Source organism: Peromyscus maniculatus, chromosome 7, assembly GCF_049852395.1.
Source record: "Peromyscus maniculatus bairdii isolate BWxNUB_F1_BW_parent chromosome 7, HU_Pman_BW_mat_3.1, whole genome shotgun sequence".
Lineage (NCBI taxonomy): Eukaryota > Metazoa > Chordata > Mammalia > Rodentia > Cricetidae > Peromyscus > Peromyscus maniculatus.
Genome location: NC_134858.1, coordinates 52,840,094 through 52,866,773, shown reverse-complemented (window position 1 = coordinate 52,866,773; position 26,680 = coordinate 52,840,094). Strand labels below are relative to the sequence as shown.

Here is a 26,680-nt window from a genome sequence, read left to right as displayed (position 1 = left end):
TAGGGTGTTACTGGCTTGATTTGAAGTTTCTGCTGGGAACTTCTGACTCCTGACTTTTGGATACTTGTTATTTGGTTCCCTTCTCTTCTCTGTGTACACTCCCTGCCCTGTCCTGATTTTATATGCCCTATGTTTGCTGATTACCAATTTTACACTTTAAATTGAAATTTAATGTGCCTAAAACAAACTGCTCTCTGATATCACTCTAATATCAGACCTCATCATTGTCTTTTCACTGCAAGGAAATGAACATTCTCTTGTCATTGCCCAGGTGAGAGCCCTTTAAGTCACCCTTGACCCCACTTGACACAAACCACATGGTCATTTGTACTTCAAGTAATGTTGCTTGCTTTAAAATGTCTGCAGGAGCTCAAGCCAGACCAAATCTAAGCATGGGGAGGGGAGGCAGACACTGGGGCTGGAGAGTTGATTCGTGACCCAGGTTCGATTGTAGTACCCAAATGGTGCCTCACACCCTGTAGCTCCATTTCCAGGCATGTCTGACACCCTCTTCTGGCATTCTTGGGCACCAGGCTTACACATGGTGCACACACATACATGCAAGCAGATACCCATATATAATAAATAGTAATAATATAATAAATAAAAAGTAATCTTTTTAATGTAGGTAGACCATCTATATTGCCCTGAAGTTTCTTTGTCCTTCCCTTCCCTCTTCGTCTTCCCTTCCCTTCCTTTTGTTCCCTTTCCCCATTTTCCTTTTTCTTCTTCTTTTCTCTTCCCTCTTCTGTTCCTTCCTTTCCCTTTTCTGGTGGATATTGAAACCAGAGTCTTAGGCATGACAAGCCAATACAACACCGAGTTGTCCAGGCTTTATCAGTGTCATTGTCATCCTCATCATCATCATCACCCATCATCATCATTGTCATCATCATCATCATCATCGTCATCACGAGCACCACCATCTTAAGACACTATCTCTCTATGTGGCTCTGGCTGGTCCTGAACATTCAGCAACACTCCTGCCTCTACTTTCCTGAGTGCTGGGATTACAGGTGTGCTCTGCCACACTTGACTCTTTATATGTCCTTGCAGTCATTGTCCTACTACTTTGGCCCTTGGCAGTCACTTACATGCTTTCTGTAATTATGAATTGCCTTTTTGTTGTTCTATAAATTCTTACATTCAAAATCATACTCTCTTGCTGCTGCATCTTGCTGAGTAATTTTTTCAAGACATACCTGTATTTTGGGTCAATACAATTTGTTTTCCTTTCACTGTTGAACATATAGATTATAGGATAGTATCAAAACCTTTGTCCAGTCATCTCTTAATAAGCATTTGAGTTTATAGTTTAGTACATTTTTAATAAAGTTCATGCTAAATTACTTTTTGGCTAAACCTAATGTTTTCATTTTCCTTTGGTAAATAAATAAAAGTGTAATTGCCAAACTCCTCCATAGTGGCTGTTCCAATTTATTCTTCCAACACCAACCAATGGAGGTTTCGATTGCCCCACAATTTTGGCAGCATTAAGTTGTGCAGTTTTAAATCTCAAGCCTAATTCTAGTGGATATATGTCTTACTGATATTCTAATAACAGTTCACTATGACTATTTATCATTATTGAGCATCTTTTTCTGTGCTTTTTAACCTCTCAGTAACTTTCTTTATGAAGCATGTGTTTCATATTTCTTCCCATTTTAAATAGTGGTGTATCATTTTAGTTTTTAGTTGTGTTTATACATTCTGGCTATACATTCTTTGGCAGATACATGAATTAAAGATTTTTTTCTCTTAATGTGGAACATATGTATATATTTTCTATATGGAACTTGTGGTTATCTGTGTGCCTGTAGATATGTATGTAGATATGTCTGCAGGTGCATGTGTATGTGTGTGCTGGGAAGAGATAACTTCATGTGCTGTTCCTCAGGCACTATCCACCTTGATTTTTAGATAGATTCTATCACTGGCTTGGAACTCACCACCTAGGCAAGATGGCTGGCCAGCTGGCCCTGGGGATCATTTTATCTTTTCCTCCCCAGCTCTAGGAATACAAATATGTGTCATCATGGCTGGCTTTTTACATAGCTTCTGAGGATCAAGTTGAGGGCTTCATGATTGCATGAGAAATACTTCACCCTCTGGACTGTTTCCTCCGAGTCCTGTATGTGTTAGCTTTCAACAAGCAAAGGCTTTGTTTATTTTAAGCTTTTACAAATTATTTATTTCTAATCCAGCTGGCCTTGAACTTATGAACTTTTGATTCTTCTGCCTCTACTACTTTTTTAAGTTCTAGATTTTCAGATGTATACCACTATACCCTGACTGAAAGACTTTAATTTGGATGATGCTTATTTCATCCACTTTTTTCTTTTTGTCTAATGCTTTCTATATATGTCCAAGAGGAGTTTCCTGAGGAAAGCTTCTAAGAAAGCACCTTGTTTTTTTGTATGAGCCTTAATAATTTTAGATTTTGCATGTAGGCTTATGACTCATCTCAAATAGCTAATGGTAGTGATAGAAAGTACAGATTCTGGTGTATTTTTTTCACATAGATAGTTATCTTAGTTCTGTGTTGTTGTTTTTTTTTTAAGATTTATTTATTTATTATATATACAGCATGTGTGCCTGCAGGCCAGAAGAGGGCACCAGATCTCATTACAGAGGGTTGTGAGCCACCATGTGGTTGCTGGGAATTGAACTCAGGACCTCTGGAAGAACAGCCAGTGCTCTTAACCACTGAGCCATCTCTCCAGCCCCTTAGCTCTGCGTTTTTAAAATACTTTCCTTCATTATTTTGTTTTAGCATCTTGTTGATTATTTTTTTTTTTAGGCTGACATGTCTTTCTGGGTGAGTCTATTCTAAACTTCTTGTTTCCTAGTCCAAAATCCCTGGAATTTCTGTCTTGATAATTTCATAAAAATATGAATCAGCCCTTTAATTGTAGAACTTGATTTTCAGTTCTGTTCTGCTCCATTTGTATATTTATAAATCTTTAAATTTTATAGAAAGACATTTAATAAGTTGTTGGTTTATGTCACCTCTCCCTGTTTATATCACTGTCCCCTTCCAACTTCTCCCAAGCCTCCCCCTCCAATTCATAATCTCTTTAATTATTATTGGTATATATATAGTGATTATTTGAATGAGAATGGTCCATACGCTCATTTGGAAAGTATGGCCTTGTTGGAGAAGGTATGTCACTGTGGGTTTTCAAAAGTCCACTCTAGGTCAGGTGTGTGTGTGTGTGTGTGTGTGTGTGTGTGTCTGTCTGTCTGTCTGTTGGTCTGTCAGTCTCTCTCTCTCTTTGCAACTTGTCGATCAGATGTGAATTCTCCATTACTGCCCCAGGCCCATGCCTGCTGCCATGCTTCTTACCGTGATCAAGGACTAACCCTCTGAAACTGTAATCAAGCCCCCAATTAAATGCTTTCTTTCATAAGTAGCCTTGGTTATGGTGTCTTTTCACAATAAAAGAGCAATAATATACATGCACACTCCCCCCACACATACACACACACACACACACACACACACACACACACACACACACACACACACGAACACTTGCACACGATGTCTATAACCTACTGAGTCCTTTTCAGCCTTGTGTCTATGTGTGTGTGTTCGTGGTTGACTACTTGGGATTGAACAACCTATGTGGGAGGCCATCCCTGCCTGGAGGCAACTCCCCATTTCAGCAGCCATTGAACACTTATACCTCTACATCTAGGGGTGGGCCTAGAATTTCCCATCTGCATTCGCATGTCAACCATTGTCATTATGTTGGTCTTCCTTATGTAGCCACATCGTTGAGAGTTCATGGGAGTGTTTTGTCTGTCATGTGTAGGTAATACAGTCTATCAACAGGAGGTGTCTTGGGTTTCTGGCTACCTCTTCTGTAACTTTTCCTGAGCCTTAAGGGTGTAGGGTTTATGTTGCAAGCGTATCAGTGGTGATGAGGCATTCCACAACCATTACTCTCTGTAGTTTGAACAGTTGTATATCTCTGTAATAGTTTTCATCTCTTGCAAAAAGCTTCCTTGAGGGGTGAGATCTATACTTATCTGTGAGTATAAGAACAGTTATTTAGAAAATAGAGCTTGTATTGGGTTAGGAAACTGGCAGTAATTAATTCTCCTATTGAGGCCTACGTTCTCTCTAGCCACATGTAGGAGGCTAGGTTTACAGGACCAGGGATGAATTTCATCCTGTAGAGTGGGTCTTAAGTCCAATTAGACATGTGTTGCTTACCTCTAGGATAAAAGTTCCACTATTACACCATTGTAGATAACAGGTAGGTCCAGTCATTGTTATTGTTGTCTCATAGGCTTTATAGATGGATAGGACTGCTGATTGCCCTTCTCCCTTGGCAGCTTGCATAATCCTTCTGACAGATGAAAGCTAGTCCTCAGGGATGTGGCTTCCAGATCATTCCAACTCAGTTCCCCTCAAGTCCTGTCTCTACAATGTGTGGTTTCTTCAGCAATAGGGCTTTCCCTTCAAATTCTGGGAGGCAGCCAAGGGCAAAGGCAATATCTATATTGTGTTAGGCACTCCTGACCAACAACTGTAATGTTTCTCATGAGTAGTGTTAGGAGTTTGTTTACTATTTCAAGGATCTTGGATATGGCACTGTCACCCCTGGTGGAGTGACTTCTTCAAACTTTATGTCCGTGTATGTACATGTACATATGTATTATATGTAATCTTAGGTAAACATAATATGCTCTCCCTATGACTTTTCAAATATCCTTGGTGTTATTAATCATTCCTCTTACCCCCTGTAATGCCTTTAACACTTCCCAGTTAAAACCTCATTTTTCCCGTTTTCCCCTCCATAGCACCTGCCATTCCCCACCTAGAGCTCTCCCCCTGCCACCTTGGCCTATTGGTGAAACTATTAAGGCCACTCCACATAGTTAAAAGGGAGATTTATTTCGTGGTGTAACTTACAAATGAGGGGATAGGTAGGTTGCAGGGTCTGGGAAAGATGCAGCACAGTCCAGTGGTGTTCTCTGGAGAACTCTGCTCGGTCTACCTCCAGCATCCGGGGTCCAGGAATCAAGGGAGAAGGTGCATCAGAATCTCAGGTCTTCAAGGTCCTCTTTTGGCCCCGCCTTGTAGGCGTGACAGTTACCGAAGCCTCAATGGGGGTTGCAACTTCCAGATCAAGGTTGGAATGGCTACCCACTACATTGGTCCCCTTTTACTTTACTGGTTTCTTTGAGTCTTTGGATACATTCTTTTAATACTATGTCACTGTGGTACTTTGTATTATATATAAGCTTTTATATAACTTTATAATCAATAGTGTTTATAGCAGTTTTATTGTGATATAATTCACATTTTATACAGTTCATCAACTTTTTTAGTGTACAATTTGTTCTACAATGTTAAACTGACCTTTTTTTCCTAATGTAAACTACTTATAATATAATTTCTTTTCTATATATTCTTCAGATCAATTTTCTTGCAGTTTGAAAAGGACTTTTGTATTTATGTTCAAATATTGTATAGTTTCCCGGTATAATTTTGCTGTCAATATAGTATTGATCTCAGTAAATTGAGTTCCCTTTATTTCCTGTGTTTGCATAGGGTTGCATTTTTAAAAATCTAAATTGTGTGTGTTTGTGTTTCATAGTACTGAATTTTTCTTACCTTAATTGTGCATGTATAATTTTACCACTAATGAAAAGTTTTGGTAATTTGTGCTTTTCAGTTTGATTATCTATTTCACCCAACTTGTTGAATTTTAGCACCAAACTTCTAAAAGTTGTTATTCCATCCCTATGAGTCAAAAGTTGAACAAATTCAGTAGCTCTTACATCCATAACACATCAAGACAGACTTCTATCTTCTAACTGGACAGAGAGACAGATAAAGATAAATACAACGACAGCAGAAATCCACGAACAAAAACTTGTGCGGGAAATGTAATTTATGAATCACCCTTGAAGACTCCATGTAGAAAAGCTCAGGAGTCAGAAATTCTGAGCAGGACCCAGTTGTGGTGGCATTTATACTTTTTATGAGTTTGACCTCTTACATTGTGACTGTTTTCTCACAGTGAATATTAGAGAAAATTACCTTTCTCCTTCTAGCAGGAAGAAGGAAATGATCTACCATTTTAAAATGTGCTCAGCCTTCCATTTTAAGTTCTGCTGTGAGGAAATTGTATGTAATTAGGGCCTAACTTGCTGGGGCTTTATCACACTGATTGATATGAAAAAAACAGAAAACACTTAACTTTATCTGACTCAAGGATTCCCTTGGAAAAAAAGTAAAAATATCCCACTCAGCTCCCTACAGCTTTACATGTGGCAGAAAGAAAGCACTCAACTCCACCCCACTGTATTTAGTCATGTTCCTTCTAAACAAATGTGGAAAAGCTGGGAGACATTGTGTATTTGCAGTTCAATGATAGAACTGAAGAATGCTTCCTCTGTGCCCACATTTTGCTACTACATTATTAAAGCTCCACTGATAATAGTTTTTTAACATAATTAATTATGTGTGGCAATTTAGAAAAAATAGAAGGCATATGAAAGGACAAAGACACCAATGAGAGAGAGGGAGGGAGGGAGGGGGAGGAGGAGAGGGAGAGGGAGAGGGAGAGGGAGAGGGAGAGGGAGAGGGAGAGAGAGAGAGAAATTAGAATCAGACTCAGGTATAGTAAGGGTTTGAAATGACCACACTGAAAATTTAAAATACCCACATGTAGTAACTGAATTCTTAATGGAAAAAGTAGACACAGTACAAGACAGGTAGGTAATTAAGTAGCAATATGGAAATTCTAAAAAGTAACTGAAAAGAAAAACTGGAGATGAGAGGGTGGGCCTCTCTCTCTACTAGTCATCATTTGTGATTGCTTAGTCTCTAGGATTTAGCTATTTCAGGTCTCTGGAATTTGTTGACAGCTCGCAACTTCAGGAGAAAGGGTTAGAGAATGAAGTGGGTTAATTTCTATCAGTTTGAACTCAATACAATAGCACTTATCCATGGTTAACTCTTAATCCATAATAGGCAGCTATATACACATTCTAGTAGTTTGTAAATAATTTGAGGATTCCAAGGTGAGCAAAAGTCACTTTCTCCAATAAAATCCTGTTATGATCACTGGTTTTTAGTGGTCAGACAGGTGGAAACAGGATATGGTCACTGTGGCCTGCTATTTCTTGAGAGCCTCTCCACTCTGCCTGAAGTATATGATCATGGATTTACAAGTGGCCACAAACATTTTCTGTCTCCATACAGTTTATCCTTCTAGAGAGCTAGACAATAAAGAGTTGGTCCACCAAAGTATATCAAAATACATACAGATATGTATGTATATGTATACTGATATATCAGTAATATATGTGAAATATGTAAATATATCAGTAATATATATGAAAATAATCAGAAAGTGACTACATTTGCTAGAGAAAATCTCAGGTTCAAGCAAAACTTCAAAAGACCTTAAGTCAGCCCAATCTGTGGTACAGAGACTGTACAAAAATATAACCAAAACAAATAATAATAAATAATAATAAACTTTATGCATGTGGAAAATCTGACTTACTGAACTTTCATACTATTGGATTCAAACATCTAGTTTTCAGCAACAAAGTACAGGGCATACAAAGAAGCAAACAAGAAAAAAATCAAATGGGAATTCCACCCACAAAAGCTATCCCTGAGAAACATATGATGGTTGGTCTAATATTAGGGAAAGAATTTAAAACAACTGTCTTAAAAGTTTGAGGAACTAAAAGATAATGTAAAGTCATGAGTGCCTTGTCTGAATAAAATGGAAATATAGGTAAAGACTTAGAAAGTCAAAGGGGCAATCAAAAAAAGATCTGGAGCTGACAAAAAGCCAAGATAAAAACAAAACAAAACAAACACAGAACACCTCACTGCAGATATTCAGAATTGATCAGGCTGAAGAGCCACTGAACTTGTAAATAATACAATAGAAAGTACTGAATTTGCAGAAGACTAAGAAATAAGAATGAAGAAAATCTAGTAGTATGCAAAGCAAACATGACCATATAGCAAATGTGTGCATTCTATACCAGTTAAGGAAGAAAAGAAACTGAAAACCAGGCATAGAATATTTGAAGATCTAATGGTTGTAAATATCTCACACTTTATGGTAGATAGGAGTATAACATCTAAGAAGCTCAGCACACTCTATAAAAGATGAACTCACAGATATTCTCTAATGCTTTGTCATCAAACTTAACAAAAAACAAAGGAGGACAGGTGAAATCAAAAAAGGAAAAACTCACCCGGTGGTAGTGGTGCTCGCCTTTAATCCCAGCACTCAGGAGGCAGAGCCAGGCGGATCTCTGTGAGTTCGAGACCAGCCTGGTCTACAGAGCGAGTTCCAGGACAGGCTCCAGAACTACACAGAGAAACCCTGTCTCGAAAAAACAAAACAAAACAAAAAGAAAGAAAGAAAGAAAAAAAGAAAAACTCAAGATTTTAATTGTATCACCACCATTCAAAGAGAAACTAATAGAAACCCATCCCAAACTCTTCTTAAAAAAAATTAAAGGGAATACTTTCTAACTTATTTGCTTAAGCTAAAATTACTGTCATACCAAAAGCCAGGCAAAGACACTATAACTAATCACTAATGTCTATTGTGGACATTGATGTCATATCTAAAAGAAAATGCTATCAGACCATATTTACCAGTGTATTTAAAGAATTTTACACCAAAAACAATGGCTTTTTCCCCTTTCAATTCAAAGATAGATCAACATATAAAATTAATGTAATATACCACAAAAAAAGTGAAAGGAAAATTCTTGGCATGGTGGAATAAAAATTTCAAGAATGTGTAGAGTTATCAACCAAAATCTTAGAGGGCATATAATACATAGTGATGAATTACTGAACCCTTCTCATTTGTATTATTTAGTTTTCTGTTGCTGTAGCAAATACCTAAGCTTAATTACAGTTTCAAATGTTTTAGTTTGTTTTGCATGTTGGTCCTCTTATTGTAAGACTATAGCAGTACAGTATATAATAGGTGGAAGCCTAGTCATCTGTTGGTGGCCAGGAGGTAGGAAGAGAAGAAGAGGAGATGCTAGTGTCCCAATATCCCACCACAGGCCAGTGTATGTGCCTGTAGGAACATGGACTTTGTGGGACATTCATGTTCAAACTGCCAATACTTTTCAGTACTAAAGAAAGATATGTTGATTGCTGCTACCCCATTTGAACATGTTTACAGGGATGGGCAAGGAGGAGTGGCTATAAAGATCAGAAAAGGAAAATGATAGTTGTGTATTTATTGGTGTGTTCTGTTTTTTTTTGGCGGGGGGGCTGGTATTTTTTGTTTTGTTTTTATCTGTAGTCAAGAATTCTGTCTGGCAAAACTGACTTTCATAAATGGAAGAAAAACACTATCTTACATATAAAAACTGAGTTTGATTTTAGCCGACTTACCTGTTGGGAAATTCCCCAGGGAGTCCTTCAGACTGAAATGGCTAAGCAATGTATGTGGACGAGGAGGCAGAAAGAGGGTGAGAGTCAGAGATGCTGGGCAACTCCTAGGAAACAGTATCTTCTAGACACAACAGGGCTGATATACATAGGAATTCACAGAGACTATAACAGCATCCCTAAGAGTTGTACAAGTTCAAACCAGACAAAATCCCAATATGGAGAAAGGGAGGTGGGATAAGAGTCCTAACCCCTAACCGAGGAGCTATTTGCAATTGATAGGTGCTAGGAGAGGCTATACATATAATCAGCCACCCTCCAGGGCAGGCCCCAGGCCAGGAAACACAAAATGGACTCCATGATTTGTGTTTGCTTTTTTTTTATTTTCTGTTTTTAATTTAATTTAATTTGTGTGTGTGTTTAAGAGAAAGAATATGAAGTTTAATTGATAGGAAGAGCAGATCTTGAAGGAATTGGGAGAGGAGAAAAATATGGCCAAAATATATTGTATGAAATTTTTAAATTTTTAAAAATTTTAAAATATGGAAATGAACTAGACAGTAGCTTGACTCTGTAAAAACAAAAGCATACACACAAACCAACATTGTTTTTTGTTTTGTTTTTTTAATCAGCTTAAGACATTATTATTAAAAATTCAATTCAATGATAATTTTTCTAAAATTTTATCTCTGTGTATTCCATATATATATATATATATATGTATATATATATATATATGAGTGTATCACTGCACAATGATGATATGTTCTATGAAAAGAGTTGCTAGGTGATTTTGTCATTGTGTGAGCACAATAAATAGTACTTACTCAAACCTAGGTGGTATACATTTATCACTTGGTGTGACATCTTGATACAATCAAGAGATACAATCAACACAAGATGGACAAGTCTGCTGCCAGGCAAGGAATGTTGTTTTATAAGAAGCATTTACTTTTTGCTAAAGTAATTGAAAACAGAAAAAATTATAAATACTACTGTAGATGAACGGTCTTGTTAAATAAGAAACACAGAGCCAATGCAAAGATGAAAGCCCAAGAGGTCAGAGCTAAGAGCCTTACCCTTCACTGCTGCTATTGCCCTCTTCAGCAAGAAACCTACTTCCTGTGTATTTGTCTTTATATAGACTTTCTGTTCTGCCTTGTCATTGGTTGTAAACCCCACATGACCTCCTCGTCACTGCCTGTCTGTACAAACCTCCAGGTTTTCTATGGTTGGTATTGAGATTAAAGGCATGTGTCTCCATTCTGGCTGTATCCTTGAACACACAGAGATCCACCTCGCTCTGCCTCCCAAGTGCTGGGATTAAAGGTGTGCGCCACCAACACCAGCTCTGCTATGGCTTGCTATTAGCTCTGACCCCCAGGCAACTTTATTTATTAACATACAAATAAAATCACATTTCAGTACAAATAAAATATCACCATATAATACATATAAAAACAGTAACAGTCATGTGTTACTGTTATCAAGTATTATATACTATACATAATTGTGCACTCTGTACACTCTATATTTTTTTTATATGGTAGAATTTTTACACTCTTAACAGCTCCAGTCAGTGAGTAATGCACACTAGAATGTCTATATCATCATTAGGTAATAAGAATTTTTCATCTCTATTATCCCATTTGGGCTATCATTAACCAAAATATTACATTCTGTGTACACTATATTTATTTGACAACCTAACATTGTAAAGACAACTACTTAATAATTATAAAATTTGTTGTTCTTATATCTTGATTTTTACCCTCTATTTTTCCCATTTGGTTTTAAAGACAACTGTATAAAACAATACTGTAAAACTATGTCAGTGAAAACACTGTGTGTCATTTGCACAGATGGCTTACAATATCAGTGGTTATCCATGGAGTCTGCCAAATGCAAACAGGAAATATTTAGAAAGAATATGTCTGTTGGTCATATTTGAGTTGGTCAGTTTCTCATTATTTTGGCAATATTTCTGATGAGAACAGTGTAAAGGAAAGAATTATTTTTATGTTATGGTTTCAGAGGTTTCTGTCCATTATGGCAACATTTAAACACATATACATATGTACATTCACCACACCATACAGCCAGGTTGATGAGAGGTGAGGGGACAGAAAACATTGATTTAACTTTCAAAAAGTAGTAATGGAGTTATTAAGGGGCAAAGGTAATAAAATATATAGAAACATTGGCAAAATGGCAGAAGTAAACCTTTCCATCCTGGAATTACATGAATTATAAGGACATTAAGTTTTCTAGTAAAAGGCACATATTTTCAGAAAGATTTTAAAAACCACTTTGTATCTTCCTGAGAGTCAGTTCATATATAAACATATAGATATATTAATGTAAAAGGACAGCCATATGTTTCATATAAACCATACCATCAAGAAAATAATATTGGTAAAGTAATAGACTCCAATGCAAAAAATGTCCCAACAGATAAAGAATACCATTTTTGGAATCTTAGAGAGAGGAAGAAGAGTTTGTATTTGTGACTGGGTCTTTGAAGGTCAGAGGGAAGTCTTGTTCACCACTCTGTGTGTCCAGCTAGCTGGTCCACTAGTGTCTTGGGCTTCTATCTGGACCGTCCATGTTGCTGAAGGAGTACTGTGGTTACAGATTTGTGCTACCATGCCTGGCTTTTCATGGGTGTAAGGGGTGAAACTCAGGTCCTTAACCTTTTGTCTAATACTTTACTAATCAAGCTATTGCTCTCATCCACACTTAACATTTAAGTTAATAGGTGAAGCAGGATCCTAATTAGTCTTAACAATGAAAACCTGGAGTCAGATATCGAGCATGAAAGCTGAAAGATCAGAGAAGCAGAGCAGCCAGCCACCAGAGACTTTTTACTTTTACAAAATCTCAGACTGAATGGGGGAATCCCCTCTCTATGAATCCTGAAACTGAATGAGGGGGAGAGCCTGCGTGTAGGAATCCTCAGACTGAAGGTGGGGGGAAGACCCTGTCTCCACCCCACTTATATTCCTGTCTCCACCTCCCTAGTGCTGGGATTAAAGGTGTGAGCCTCCTATGTCCTGGGATCAAAGGCATGATCCTCTCAAGTGCTGGAATTAAAGGTGTGTGTCACTACTACTCAGCTCTGTTTCTCTTTTAGATTGGTTCAATTTCATGTAGCCTAGGGTGGCCTTGAACTCCTGATCTTCCTGCTTCCTCCTCCCAAATCCTGGGATTAAAGGTGTAAGCTGCCACTGCCTGGCCTCTGTGGCTAGCTCTACCCTCTGATCTCCAGGTAAGCTTATTTGTCAAAACACAAACAAAATATCACACAACAAATAGTTTCTTTTTTTATTTTCAAAAAACTAATGGGGAGGAATGGGTATATTATCTCAACATTACTCCATTGCTGTAGTCTCAGCCGTTCTTCATCATGGATATTACCTCCTGCTCTAGACTAGCTTGAACATAGATAGTGGCAGAGAAGTGACCGCATGGATTTATGTGGACCTTTACTGTGTACTCATAAACAAAGGAACAAGTCTTTGAGGGTCAGATCAGCTTATTTCCACATTTTGTCTCTGGAGTTAAATGAAAAGTATTTACCTGTATTTAACTTTAGACTATGTATTTCTTGTGCATAGAAAGTTACCCACCTCAACTATTTTGTTGGAATCATAGAGCTTTTCAGATTTCATCACCACGATTCTTAATCAAGCATAAAAATTCAGAGTGTTCTTATTGAATCCAATCTATATCTTATGAGAGAGTATGCATTTTCAGTCTCTCAGGAATGCTTTGATGTCATTTCAGGAAAGGATTTTAAAAATGAACTAATTTGTCACATTAACAGCATGATACTATACTGGCAAAGGAAAAACTAAGCTAAAGTTTTGGATCATTATATAATTGGATATAAAATAACTAATAATCATAAAATATTTTTCTCTTTAGGGCTAAAGAATATGAGAGTTTAGTGGAAACCAAAAATTCTGGCTCTGATTCACCTTATAAAGCAAAGTGAGTATTTTACCCCATATTTTAGTTATATTTCTCTTTGGTTTTTGCCTTTAAAAAAAACTATGACTGAACTATCATGCTGTTGCAGGGGAAATTGGGGTTCCCTTGGAGTTCTTAGTCTTGTTAATAAAAAGAATTTAGGAATGGCTTCAAACAGAAGCTTGAGGATGATTTTATTAGAATTTGAGATAAAAACACAGTTGGAAAGAGCAGAAATGATGCACTGTAGCACGAATCCTAAAGGGTCTGGCCAACTTCTCAGCCAATCCTGTTTCCTCAGACTGGAAATTCCTGAGTCCTCACCTGAATGGATCTCAGCTGAACTGCTACTAGAAGCCTAAAAGCTTAACCAGGCTCAAGTTCCTGGTCCTCACGCCTTATATATCTTTCTGCTTTCTGCCACCACTTCCTGGGATTAAAGGCTCACTTTGTGGGGTTAAAAGTGTGAGTCACCATGCCTAGCTGTTTCCAGTGTGGCTTTAAACTCACAGAAATCTGGATGGATCTCTGCATCCCAAGTAATAGGATTAAAGGTGTGTGCTACCACTGCCTAACCTCTATGTTTAATATTGTCGCTGTTCTGTTCTCTGGCCCCAGATAAGTTTATTAGGGTGCACAATATTTTTGGGAACATAATATCACCACAATGCACTATCTGCTCTCTGATTATAATGAAAGTGCCCCAGAAAAGTAATTGGAAAATTCACAAATGCTTGCAGATAAAATGAGATTAAACAATGCATGGCCCAGCTATGAAGTTTAAGAAGAAAATTTTAAGTCTTTTGAAATGAATGGAAACTTAAATAATACAATCAGAATCTGTGGGATACAGTGAAAATGGCTAGAAGATAATTAAAAGCATTTGAGGTACATGTGAGAAAAGAAGGCCTGAAATGAGGTATCTGCACTTCTACCTTCAGGCACTATCAAAAGTAGAGTGAACTTACACAGAAGAAAATAAATTCTTGAAATTGGAAGAAGTCTAGTTTTCAGTGGAAACTGAAATAGATTCTCAGTGGAGGGAGAGGAGAATCCATAAGCTGGTGCTTTGTAAAGATGGAATTGTGCTTTGTCTCTGGATTCATCTCCTTTGTGTACCAGGTCCAAGTACCTTTATCCACTGTTGCCTTTTGATGATCTGATACCTGGAAATTGATAGGGAAACTACTATACCCTGGGAGCCACAAAGGTATTGGTGATTTAGATGGACATAGTGGACCGGTAGAGTGCCAATCACTAATGTTGGTCACTCTGTAGAATAGGATGAAAACAGCTGGAAAGCTGTTTGGGCTGTGGATGATAGTGGAAAGGCACTTAAATTTCAATAACAAACAGTCACAAGCATTTTTAAAAACAGAAAATTTCAGAAAGAGAAACTGAAGGAGAGAAATACTATTCCAGTGCTTGCAGCCACCCCAGCTGTAGAGAGTAGAGAATGAGACAAAAGAAACGAACCAAGAGCCTCAAGACCATGCATTGTAATTTCAGCTATGTACTAACAATTTTATTTAAAAACAAACTGAAACCAGAAAATTAAGTGAGCAGAACAAGAAAAGAGATAGATCTTCAGGTCGTATAATGACAGAAGTCTCAATGCATTGGCAGGGGCAAAGGGAAGAGTGAGCAGTACCAAGAAAACAACATTCACCTCATTTCCAAGCAGATTGCAGATTTGTTGTTTAAAAACATGAATTTCCTGAAATCTGCATAGCAAAATAATTGAAATTGTAATAATGTAATTTTCCAAACAAAGAAAAGCTAAGGACTATACAGGTTGCCTGCCGAGTCCTACAGCATCTTCAAAGATGAGCTGGCATCATTACTCCTCAGACTATTCCACAAAATAAAGAACGAAAAATTAGAGACTCATTCTATGAAGCCAGTAGTGCCTTGGATAAAGACATAACAGCTCAAAATCAAAATATCAACAAATTTAATTGATAAACACAAATGCAAAAATCCTCTAAAAAGTGCTTATAAACCAAATTTAGAAACACATTGAAAAATCATAGATCATGATCAAGTTGAATTCATTACAGTGATTTAAGGATGGTTCAACATATGTGGCATGGTAAACATAATATATTATATAATATATTATACAAATATATATTAAAAGATGAAGAAAAAGCCTTTCACAAAATCCAAATTTCTATCTTGATAAAGACCTCAAGAAACAAGAAGTAGGATAATACCTCAATACAATAAAGATTCTCAATGGCAGACCTGTAGCTAAAGTTATACTCATGGTGAAAAAAACAAAAGATCTTTTCTTGAAAGTCAGTATCCACTATCACTTCTCTTTTTGAAGAGGTAGGGGGAAGGAGGGGGACAACAAGAGGAAATCTTAACCATAGAAGTAAAGCAAGAAAGAGAAATAAGAGGAATACAAATAGGAATAGAAGTCAAAGTGCCCTGTCTGCAAGTGATATAATCCCATTCATTGAAAGCCCCTAAAAGCTCTACCAGAAGATTCTTAGCTGTTCTAAACACTTGCAGGTAAGTAACAGGACACAAAATGAGCTTACAGATTGATAGCTTTTCTATATACCAATAGCTAACTCCTACAGTAACCTTTAAAAAATTAAACACCTAGGCATAAACTTAACTAGACATCAAAGACCTCCATAAAGGAACCTATGAGGCCCTGAAAAAAGAAAATGAAAAAGACACCGGAAGATGCAGAGACCTTTCCTGTCCATGGTTGACAGACTGTTCTTTCTTTTTTTTTTTTTTAATTTTATTTATTTTATTTTACAATACCATTCAGTTCTACATATCAGCCACGGGTTCTCCTATTCTCCCCCCTCCCACCCCCTCTCCTTATCCCCAGCCTACCCCCCATTCCCACCTCCTACAGGGCAAATCCTCCCCGAGGACTGTGATCAACCTGGTAGACTCAGTCCAGGCAGGTCCAGTCCCTTCCTCCCAGACTGAGCCAAGTGTCCCTGCATAAGCTCCAGGTTTCAAACAGCCAACTCATGCAATGAGCACAGGACTTGGTCACACTGCCTAGTTGCCTCCCAAACTGATCAAGCCAATCAACTGTCTCACTTATTCAGAGGGCCTGATCCAGCTGGGGGCCCCTCAGCCTTTGGCTCATAGTTCATGTGTTTCCATTCATTTGGCTATTTTTTTCAATAATTGAGTAAAACCGAAATTTATTATAAGCCACAGTCGTCCTAGGGACCTCCATGCTCTCTATATAGCCTTCATGGTTCTATGGGTTGTGGTCTGATTGTTCTTTATCTAGAATCCACTTATGAGTGAGTACATGCCATGACTGTCTTTCTGGGTTTGGGTTATCTCACTCAGGATGATTTTTTCTAGTTCCATCCATTTGCCTGCAAATTTCATGCTTTCATTGTTTTTCTCTGCTGAGTAGAACTCCATTGTGTATATGTACCACATTTTTTTCATCCATTCTTCTGTTGACGGGCATCTAGGTTGTTTCCAGGTTCTGGCTATTACAAATAGTGCTACTATGAACATAGCTGAGCATATATCTTTATGGTATGAATCAGCATTCCTTGGGTATATGCCCAAGAGTGGGATGGCTGGGTCTTGAGGTAGTTCGATTCCTAATTTTCTGAGAAACCGCCATACTGATTTCCACAGTGGTTGTACAAGTTTGCATTCCCACCAACAGTGGAGGAGTGTTCCCTTTGCTCCACATCCTCTCCAACATTGTTTGTCATTGGTGTTTTTGATCGTAGCCATTCTGACAGGTGGTATCTCAGAGTTGTTTTGATTTTCATTTCTCTGATGAATAAGGATGTTGAGCATTTCTTTAAATGTCTTTCAGCCATTTGTATTTCTTGTTTTGTGAATTCTCTGTTTAGCTCTTTAGCCCATGTTTTAATTGGACTGTTCAGTATTTTGATGTCTAGTTTCTTGAGTTCTTTATATACTGTGGAGATCAATCCTCTGTCAGATGTGGGGTTGGTGAAGATCTTTTCCCATTCTGTTGGCTGTCTTTTTGTCTTATTGACTGTGTCTTTTGCCCTGCAAAAGCTTCTCAGTTTCGAGAGGTCCCATTTATTAATTGTTGTGCTCAGGGTCTGTGCTGTTGGTGTTTTATTTAAGAAATGGTCTCCGGTGCCAATGCGTTCAAGAGTGCTTCCTACTTTCTTTTCTATTAAGTTTAGTGTAACTGGATTTATGTTCAGGTCTTTGATCCACTTGGACTTGAGTTTTGTGTATGGTGACAGATATGAATCTATTTGTAATCTTTTACATATTGAGATCCAGTTATGCCAGCACCATTTGTTGAAGATGCTTTCTTTTTTCCATTGTATAGTTTTGGCTCCTTTGTCAAAAACCAGGTGTTCATATGTGCATGGATTAATGTCAAGGTCTTCAATTCGATTCCATTGGTCCGTATGTCGGTTTTTATACCAGTACCAAGCTGTTTTTATTACTATAGCTCTATAGTAGAGTTTGAAGTCAGGGATGGTGATGCCTCCAAAGGTTGCTTTATCGTATAGGATTCTTTTAGCTATCCTGGGTCTTTAGTTTTTCCATATGCAGTTGAGTATTTTTCTTTCCAAGTCTGTGAAGAATTGTGTTGGGATTTTGATGGGGATTGCATTGAATCTGTAGATTGCTTTTGGTAAGATTGCCATTTTTACTCTGTTAATCCTACCTATCCATGAGCATGGGAGATCCTTCCATTTTTTGATATCTTCTTCAATTTCTTTCTTTAGAGATTTAAAGTTCTTGTCAAAAAGGATCTTCACTTGTTTAGTTAGTGTTATCCCAAGGTATTTTCTGTTATTTGTGGCTATTGTAAAGGGTGATGTTTCTCTGACTCCTTTCTCAGCCCTTTTATCATTTGTGTATAGGAGGGCTACTGATTTTTTTGAGTTGATCTTGTATCCTGCCACTTTACTGAAGGAGTTTATCAGCTGTAGGAGTTCCCTGGTAGAGTTTTTGGGGTCACTTATATATACTATCATATCATCTGTATCATCTGCAAATAGTGAAAGTTTGACTTCTTCCTTGCCAATTTGTATCCCTTTGGTCTCCTTTTGTTGTCTTATTGCTCTAGCTAGAACTTCTAGTACTATATTGAATAGGGAGAGTGGACAGCCTTGTCTTGTTCCTGAATTTAGTGGTATCGCTTTGAGTTTCTCTCCGTTTAATTTGATGTTTGCTGTTGGCTTCCTATAAATTGCTTTTATTATGTTTAAAAATGTTCCTTGTATTCCTGATCTTTCTAAGACCTTTATCATGAAGGGGTGTTGGATTTTGTCAAAGGCTTTTTCAGCATCTAAGGAGATGATCATGTGGTTTTTTTCTTTCAGTTTGTTTATATGGTGTATTACATTGACTGATGTTCGTATGTTGAACCATCCTTGCATCCCTGGGATGCATCCTACTTGGTCGTGATGGATGATTTGATGTATTCTTGGATTCGGTTTGCCAATATTTTGTTGAGTATTTTTGCATCAATGTTCATGAGGGAGATTGGTCTGTAGTTCTCTTTCTTTGTTGCATCTTTGTGTGGTTTGGGTATCAGGGTAATTGTAGCCTCATAAAAAGAGTTTGGTAGTGTTCCTTCTGTTTCTATTGTGTGGAACACTTTGAAGAGGATTGATATTATTTCTTCTTTGAAAGTCTGGTAGAATTCTGCACTGAAACCATCTGGTCCTGGGCTTTTTTTTGGTTGGGAGCCTTTTGATGACTGTTTCTATTTTTTTAGGGGTTATTGGTCTATTTAAATGGTTTATCTGGTCTTGATTTAATTTTGGTATGTGGTATTTATACAGAAAATTGTCAATTTCTTCCTGGTTTTCCATTTTTGTGGAGTACAGGTTTTTGAAGTATGATCTGATGATTCTCTGGATTTCCTCGTTGTCTGTTGTTATGTCTCCCTTTTCATTTCTGATTTTGTTAATTTGGGTGCTCTCTCTTTGCCTTTTGGTTAATTTGGCTAGGGGTTTGTCAATCTTGTTGATTTTTTCAAAGAACCAACTCTTTGTTTCATTGATTTTTTTTGTATTGTTCTCTTGTTTTCTATTTCGTTGATTTCAGCCCTCAATTTGATGATTTCCTGGTGTCTATTTCTCCTGGGTGAGTTTGTTTCTTTTTGTTCTAGAGCTTTCAGTTGTGCTGTTAATTCATTGGTATGGGATTTCTCCATCTTCTTTATGTGGGTATTTAGAGCTATGAATTTTCCTCTTAGCACTGCTTTCATAGTGTCCCATAAGTTTGGGTATATTGTACTTTTATTTTCATTGAATTCTAGGAAATCTTTAATTTCTTTCTTTATTTCTTCCTTGACCCATTGATGTTTCAGGTGGGCATTATTCAGTTTCCATGAGTTTGTGGGTTTTCTATAATTTTTGTTGTTGTTGAGGTCTAACTTTAAGGCATGGTGGTCTGATAAGATACAGGAGGTTATTCCAATTTTTTTGTATCTGTTGAGATTTGTTTTGTGGCCAAGCATGTGGTTAATTTTTGAGAAGGTTCCATGGGGTGCTGAGAAGAAGGTATATTCTTTTGTGTTAGGATGGAATGTTCTGTAGATATCTATTAAGTCCATCTGGGTCATAACATCTGTTAGGTCCTTTATTTCTTTGTTAAGTTTCAGTCTGGTAGATCTGTCTTTTGGTGAGAGTGGTGTGTTAAAATCTCCCAGACTGTTCTTAAAATGGCCATGTTACATTAAATCAATATACAGATTTAATTCAATCTCAATCAAAATACCACAGAAGTAGAACATACATCCTTCATTTCATATCGAAACAACAAAGACCTTGAATAGCCAAATAAATCCTATATCACAAGTATTGTTGGATGTATCACAACACCTGATTTCAAACTATATTATAGAGGTATATTAACAAAACCATGTTGGTACTGGAATAATGACCATTATACAGACTATTGAATAGTATAGTTGATCCAAAAGTAAGCCTAAAGAACTGTCTATTCTATTCTAAGGTACCCAAGAAAGATATAGGCAAGAAAATCTGTTCACCTCCTAGTGCTAGGAAAACAGGCTATTGAAATGTAAAAGACTGACTCTAGATTGCTACCCTTCCTACCCCAGTACAAAAATTAATTCAAAACATGTGGAGGGGACCAAAAATAAAAAACCTGCTTTAATACGATGACAGAAATTTGAAACTACTAGAAGAAAACATTGGGAAACATTTCCAGGTAATAGGCATAAGCAATGACTGTCTAAATAGAATTTCATTATTTCAGAGAATAAGATCAAGAATTGACAAATGAGATTTCATGAAATTACAAAAAAAATTGCATAGCAAAGGAAACAATAAAGATAGCCTACAAAACACAAAACATTTTTATCAGCTATTTATCTGATGGGAATTATTAATTCTACAAGACCTAATAATCCAATTAAAAAAAACGGACAATAGAACTGAACAGATGCTTTTTAGCATGGAAAAATACACCTGACCATTAAATATATAGGATACCTTACAGTATCTCCATCCATTCTATATTGGAAAAATTATACTGAGATTCTCTCTTTTCTTGTTGGAATGGCTGTCAAAAACAATTACATGAGATGTAGAGAAAAGAAACTCTTATACTCTGTCTATGGGAAGTAAATGAGTCCACCCACATGAAGACTTCTCAGAGAACAAAGATAGACCTTTAACATGATACCCTGTACCAGCTCTGGGTGTACAGTTCAAACACCAAAGCCAGTTTCCTATAGGGGATTGCTCTGTGCTCACAGTTGTCATGGTGTAGTTCATCATAGCCATGCTATGGCAGGCATCACTTAGCATCAACTCAACTGACATCATCAAAAATGTGATGTAAACAATGTGGAGTTTTACTCATCCATGAAGGATTAAACAGTGCTTGTAGTAAAGTTAATGAAACTAAAGCTCTTTGTTTGAATTAAAATAAGCCACTACCATGAAAATAAAACGTTTCTTGTGTGGAAGCTAGTGTGAAAAAATATGAAAGATAAAGGGTACAGTGTATTGTGGAGTTGGTGAAGATCTTTTCCCATTCTGTAGGCTGCAGTTTTTCTTATTTTCTATGTCCTTTGCCTTACAGAAGCTTCTCAGTTTCAGGAGGTCCCATTTATTAATTGTTGCTCTCAGTGTCTGTGCTATTGGTGTTATATTTAGGAAGTGGTTTCCTGTGCCAATGCACTCAAGGCTACTTCTCACTTTCTCTTCTATCAGGTTCAGTGTAACTGGTTTTATAGTGAGGTCTTTGACACTTGGACTTGAGTTCTGTGCATGGTGACAGATATGGATGTATTTGCAAACTTCTACATGTTGACATCCAGTTGTGCCAGCACTATTTGTTGAAGATGCTTTCTTTTTTCCATTGTACAGTTTTGGCTTCTTTGTCAAAAATCAGATGTTCATAGGTGTGTGGATTAATGTCAGGGTCTTCAATTCGATTCCATTGATCCACATGTCAGTTTTTATGCCAATACCAAGCTGTTTTTATTACTGTAGTTCTATAGTAGAGCTTGAAGTAGGGGATGGAGATGCCTCTAGGAGTCCCTTTCTTGTACAGGATTCTTTTGAGACTTAAAGTTCTTGTCATACAGGTCTTTCACTTGTTTGGTTAGAGTTACCCCAAGATATTTTATGTTATTTGTGGCTTTTGGAAAGGGTGATGTTTCCATGATTTCTTTCTCAGCCCATTTATTACTTGTATATAGGAGGGCTACTGATTTTTTTATTTTAGTTAATCTTGTATCCTGCCACATTACTGAAGGTGTTTATCAGTTGAAGGAGTTCCCTTGTAGAATTTTTGGGGTCACTTATGTATACTATCTTATCTGCAAATAGCAAAAGTTTGACTTCTTCCTTTCCAATTTGTATCCCCTTGATCTCCTTTTTTTGTCTTATTGCTCTAGCTAGAACTTTGAATACTATATTAAATAGATATGGAAAGCCTTGTCTTGTTCCTGATTTCAGTGGAATCATTTTGAGTTTCTCTCCATTTAGTTTGATGTTCGCTGTCGGCTTGCTGTGCATTGTTTGTATTATGTTTAGATATGTTCCTTGTATCCCTTATCTCTCCAAGACTTTTATCATGAAGGGGTGTTGGATTTTGTTGAAGGCTTTTTCAACATCTAATGAGATGATCACATGGATTTTTTTTTTCCTTTCAGTTTGTTTATATGGTGTATTACATTGACAGAGTTTCATATGTTGAACCACCCCCTGCATCTCTGGGATGAAGCCTGCTTAATCATGGTGGATGATTTTTTTGAAGTTCTTGGACTCGGTTTGCTAGTATTTTATTGAGTATTTTTTTTCATCAGTGTTCATGAGAGAGATTTGTCTGTAATTCTCGTTCTTTGTTGCATCTTTCTGTGGTTTGGGTATCAGGGTAATTGTAACCTCATAAAAAGAGTTTAGCAGTGTTCCTTCTGTTTCTATTGTGTGAAACAATTTATTGGTATTAGCTCTTCTTTGAAATTCTGGTAGAATTCTGTGCTAAAACCATCTGGCCCTGGGCTTTTTTTTTTTTTTTTTTTTTGAGACTTTTAATGACTGCTTCTATTTCTGTATGGAGTTATAGGTCTGTTTAAATTATTTATCTGATCTTCATTTAATTTTGGTATGTGTACCTATCCAGAAAACTGTCCATTTCTTTTAGATTTTCCAATTTTGTAGAGTACAGCTTTTCTGAGTATGACCTAATGATTCTTTGGATTTCCTCAGTGTCTGTTGTTATGTCCCGCTTTTCATTTCTGATTTTTGTTAATTTGGATATTCTGTCTCTGCCTTTGGTTAATTTGGATAAGGGCTTGTCTATCTTGTTGATTTTCTCAAAGAACCAATTCTTTGTTTCATTGATTCTTTGTATTTTTCTCTTTGTTTCTATTTTCTTGATTTCAACCCTCAGTTTGATTGTTTCCTGTTGCCTACTCCTGGGTGAGTTTGCTTCTTTTTGTTCTAGAGCTTTCAGGTGTGCTGTTAAGCTGCTTGTGTGAGATTTCTCCAACTTCTTCATGTAGGCATGAAGAGCTATGACCTTTCCTCTTAGCACTGCTTTCATAGTGTCCCATAAGTTTGAATATGTTGTACATTAATTTTCTTTGAATTCTAGGAAATCTTTAGTTTATTTCTTCCTTGACCCAGTGGTGATTCAGTTGAGCACTATTCATTTTCCATGAGATTGTAGGCTTTCTCGAATTTATGTTTTTGTTGAATTCTAACTTTAAACCATGGTGATCCAATAAGATACAGGGGGTTATTCCAATTTTTAGTGTCTGTTGAGATTTGCTTTGTGACTGAGAAGGTTCCATGAGGTGCTGAGAAGAAGGTATATTCTTTTATGTTTGGGTGAAATGTTCTATAGATGTCTGTTAAGTCCATTTAAATCATAACATCTGTTAGTTCCCTTATTTCTCTGTTAAGTTTCTGTTTGGCAGACCTGTCCATTGGTAAAAATGGGGTGTTGAAATCTCCCACTATTCGTGTGTGGGGTTTGATGCGTGATTTAAGCTTTAGTAATGTTTCCTTTACAAATCTGGGTGTCCTTGTATTTGGAGCATAAATGTTCAGAATTGAGACTTTCTCTTGATGGATTTTTCTTGTCATGAATATGAAATGCCCTTCTTCATCTCTTTTGATTGATTTTGTTTGAAGTCTATTTTCTTAGATATTAGGGTAGCTACAGCAGCTTATTTCTTAGGTCCATTTGATTGGAAAGTTTTTCCCCAACTCTTTACTCTGAGGTAATGTCTGTCTTTGAGGTTGAGGTGTCTTTCCCCCCCCCCCCAAGACAGGGTTTTTCTGTGTAGCTTTGGTGCCTGTCCTGGATCTCACTCTGTAGACCAGGCTGACCTTGAACTCACAGAGATTCGCCTGGCTGTGCCTCCCAAGTGCTGGGATTAAAGGTGTGTGCTACTATCACCTAGCTGAGGTGTGTTTCTTATATGCAGCAGAAGGATGGATCCTGTTTTGGTATCCATTCTGTTAGCCTGTGTATTTTTATAGGCGAATTGAGTCCATTGATACTAATGACCAGTGTTTGTTAATTCTTGTTATTTTTTGGTGGTAGTGTGTGTTTCCATTCTTTGGGATTTGTTGATATGAGGTTATCTGTTGCCTGTGTTTTGGTGTTTGCAGCTAGCTTTTTTGAGTTGGAGTTTTCTTCTAGTACTTTCTGTAGGGCTGGATTTGTGGATATGTAATGTTTAAATCTGGTTTTGTCATGAAATATCTTATTTTCTCCATCTACAGTGATTGAAAGCTTTGCTAGGTATAGTAGTCTGGGCTGGCATCCATGGTTTCTTAGTATCTGTCCAGGACCTGCTGACTTTCATAGTTTCCTTTGAGAAGTCAGGTATAATTCTGATCGGTCTGCCTTTATGTTACTTGACCTTTTTCCTTTACTGCTCCTAATATTCTTTCTTTATTCTGTATGTTTAATGTTTTGACTATTATGTGATGAGAGGACTTTCTTTTGTGGTCCAGTCTATTTGGTGTTCTGTAAGCTTCTTGTACCTTCATAGACATGTCTTTCTTTAGGTTGGGAAAGTTTTCTTTTATAATTTTGTTGAATATATTTTCTGTGCCTTTGAGCTGGAATTCTTCTCCTTCTTCTATCCCTATTATTCTTAGGTTTGGTCTTTTCATGGTGTCTCAGATTTCATGGATGTTTTGTATTAAAAATTTGGATTTAACATTTTCTTTGACGGATGAATCTATTTCCTCTATCCTGTCCTCAATGCCTGAGATTCTCTCTTCCATTTCTTGTATTCTGTTGGTTATGCTTGCCTCTGTACTTTCTGTTCATTTACTCAGATTTTCCTTTTCCTGAATTCCCTGTTTGTGTTTTTTTTATTGCTTCTATTTCAATTTTCAAGGGTTGAACTGTTTCCTTCACCTGTTTGATTATTTCTTTTGGGTATCTTAACTTTCTTTAGGAGATTTCTTGATTTCCTCCAATTTTTGGTTTGTCTTCTTTTCTTTTTCTTTAAGTGAATTTTTCATTTTCTCTTTTAGGTCCTCTATCATATTCATAAAGTTGATTTTTTATATATTTTTATTTTATATTAATTTAATTTTACATATCAGCCACGGATTCCCCTGTCCTCCCTCCTCCTACCCCTCAGCCTTCCCCCCAAATCCCCACCTCCCATTCCCACCTCCTCCAAGGCAAGGTCTCCCTGGAGATTCAGCTCAGCCTGGTAGATTCAGTTGAGGCAGGTTCAGTCCCCTCCACCCTACACCAAGGCTGAGCAAAATGTCTCAGCATAGGCCCTAGATTCCAAAAAGCCAGCTCATGCACCAAGGACAGGTCCCGGTTCCACTGCCTAGGGGCCTCCTTAATAGTTCAAGCTAATCAACTGTCTCACTTATCCAGAGGGCTTGGTCCAGTTCCATGGGAGCTCCTCAGCTATTTCACAGTTCATGTGTTTCCTCTAGTTTGTGTATTTGTCCCTGTGCTTTTTCCAATCATGGTCTCAGTATCTCTTGCTCATATAATCCCTCCTCTTTCTCGCCGATTGGACTCCTGGAGTGCCACCTGGGGCTCTGCCATGGATCTCTGCATCTGCTTCCATCAGTCACTGAATGAGAGTTCTATCATGACAGGGTGTTCGGCCATCCGATCATCAGAGTAGGTCAGCTCGGGCTTTTTCTCAACCATTGCCAGTAGTTTATCATGGAGGTATCTTTGTGGATTTCTGGGGACCTCTCTAGCACTCTGCTTCTTCCTATTCCCATGGGGTCTTCATTTATCATGGTGTCTCTTTCCTTGTTCTCCCTCTCTGTTCTTGATCCAGCTGGGACCTCCTGCTCCCCTAAGTTCTCTTTCCCTCACCCTTGCCCTCCATTACCCGCCCCTCCCCTCACGTCCAGTTTGTTCATGTTGGTATGTACTCACTCATAAGTTGATACTAGATAAAAAGCAAAGGATAACCAGACTGCAACTCACAACTCTAGGGAGACTACCTAGTAAAGAGGACCCTAAGAAAGACACAGGGATCACCCAATAACAGAGAAATGGATGAGATCTACATAAAGTTGTTTTTAAGGTTGTTTTCTTCTGGATCATCTGCTTTGGGATGTTCAGGTCTTGCTGTTGTAGGACCATTAGGTTGTGGTGGTACCATATTGCTCTTTATGTTGTTTAATGTGTCTTACACTGCCATCTACCCATTTCTTCCTTTAATCCAAACAGGAGGGGCTCCAGGTCCCTCTTCTTCCAATTGATCCATGTGGGGCCTCTGGCTCCTGTGGTTGTTCTTCTTCTCAATTGGTCTAGGAGGGGGCTCAGAGCTCTGGTGGTCACTGTTCCCAATCAGTG

General features: G+C 37.5%; 1 protein-coding gene across 3 annotated transcripts in view; it reads left to right on the top strand.

Moving 5' to 3' along the window:
- Positions 1 to 26,680, top strand: part of Scaper (S-phase cyclin A associated protein in the ER) — a 369,576-nt gene that overhangs the window by 137,040 nt on the left and 205,856 nt on the right. For all 3 annotated transcript variants that reach the window (XM_016004546.3, XM_006971561.4, XM_076576323.1), the window contains exon 22: positions 13,337 to 13,402. In XM_016004546.3, the coding sequence (XP_015860032.1) occupies positions 13,337 to 13,402 (66 nt within the window). The remainder of the gene's footprint in view (positions 1 to 13,336; positions 13,403 to 26,680) is intronic.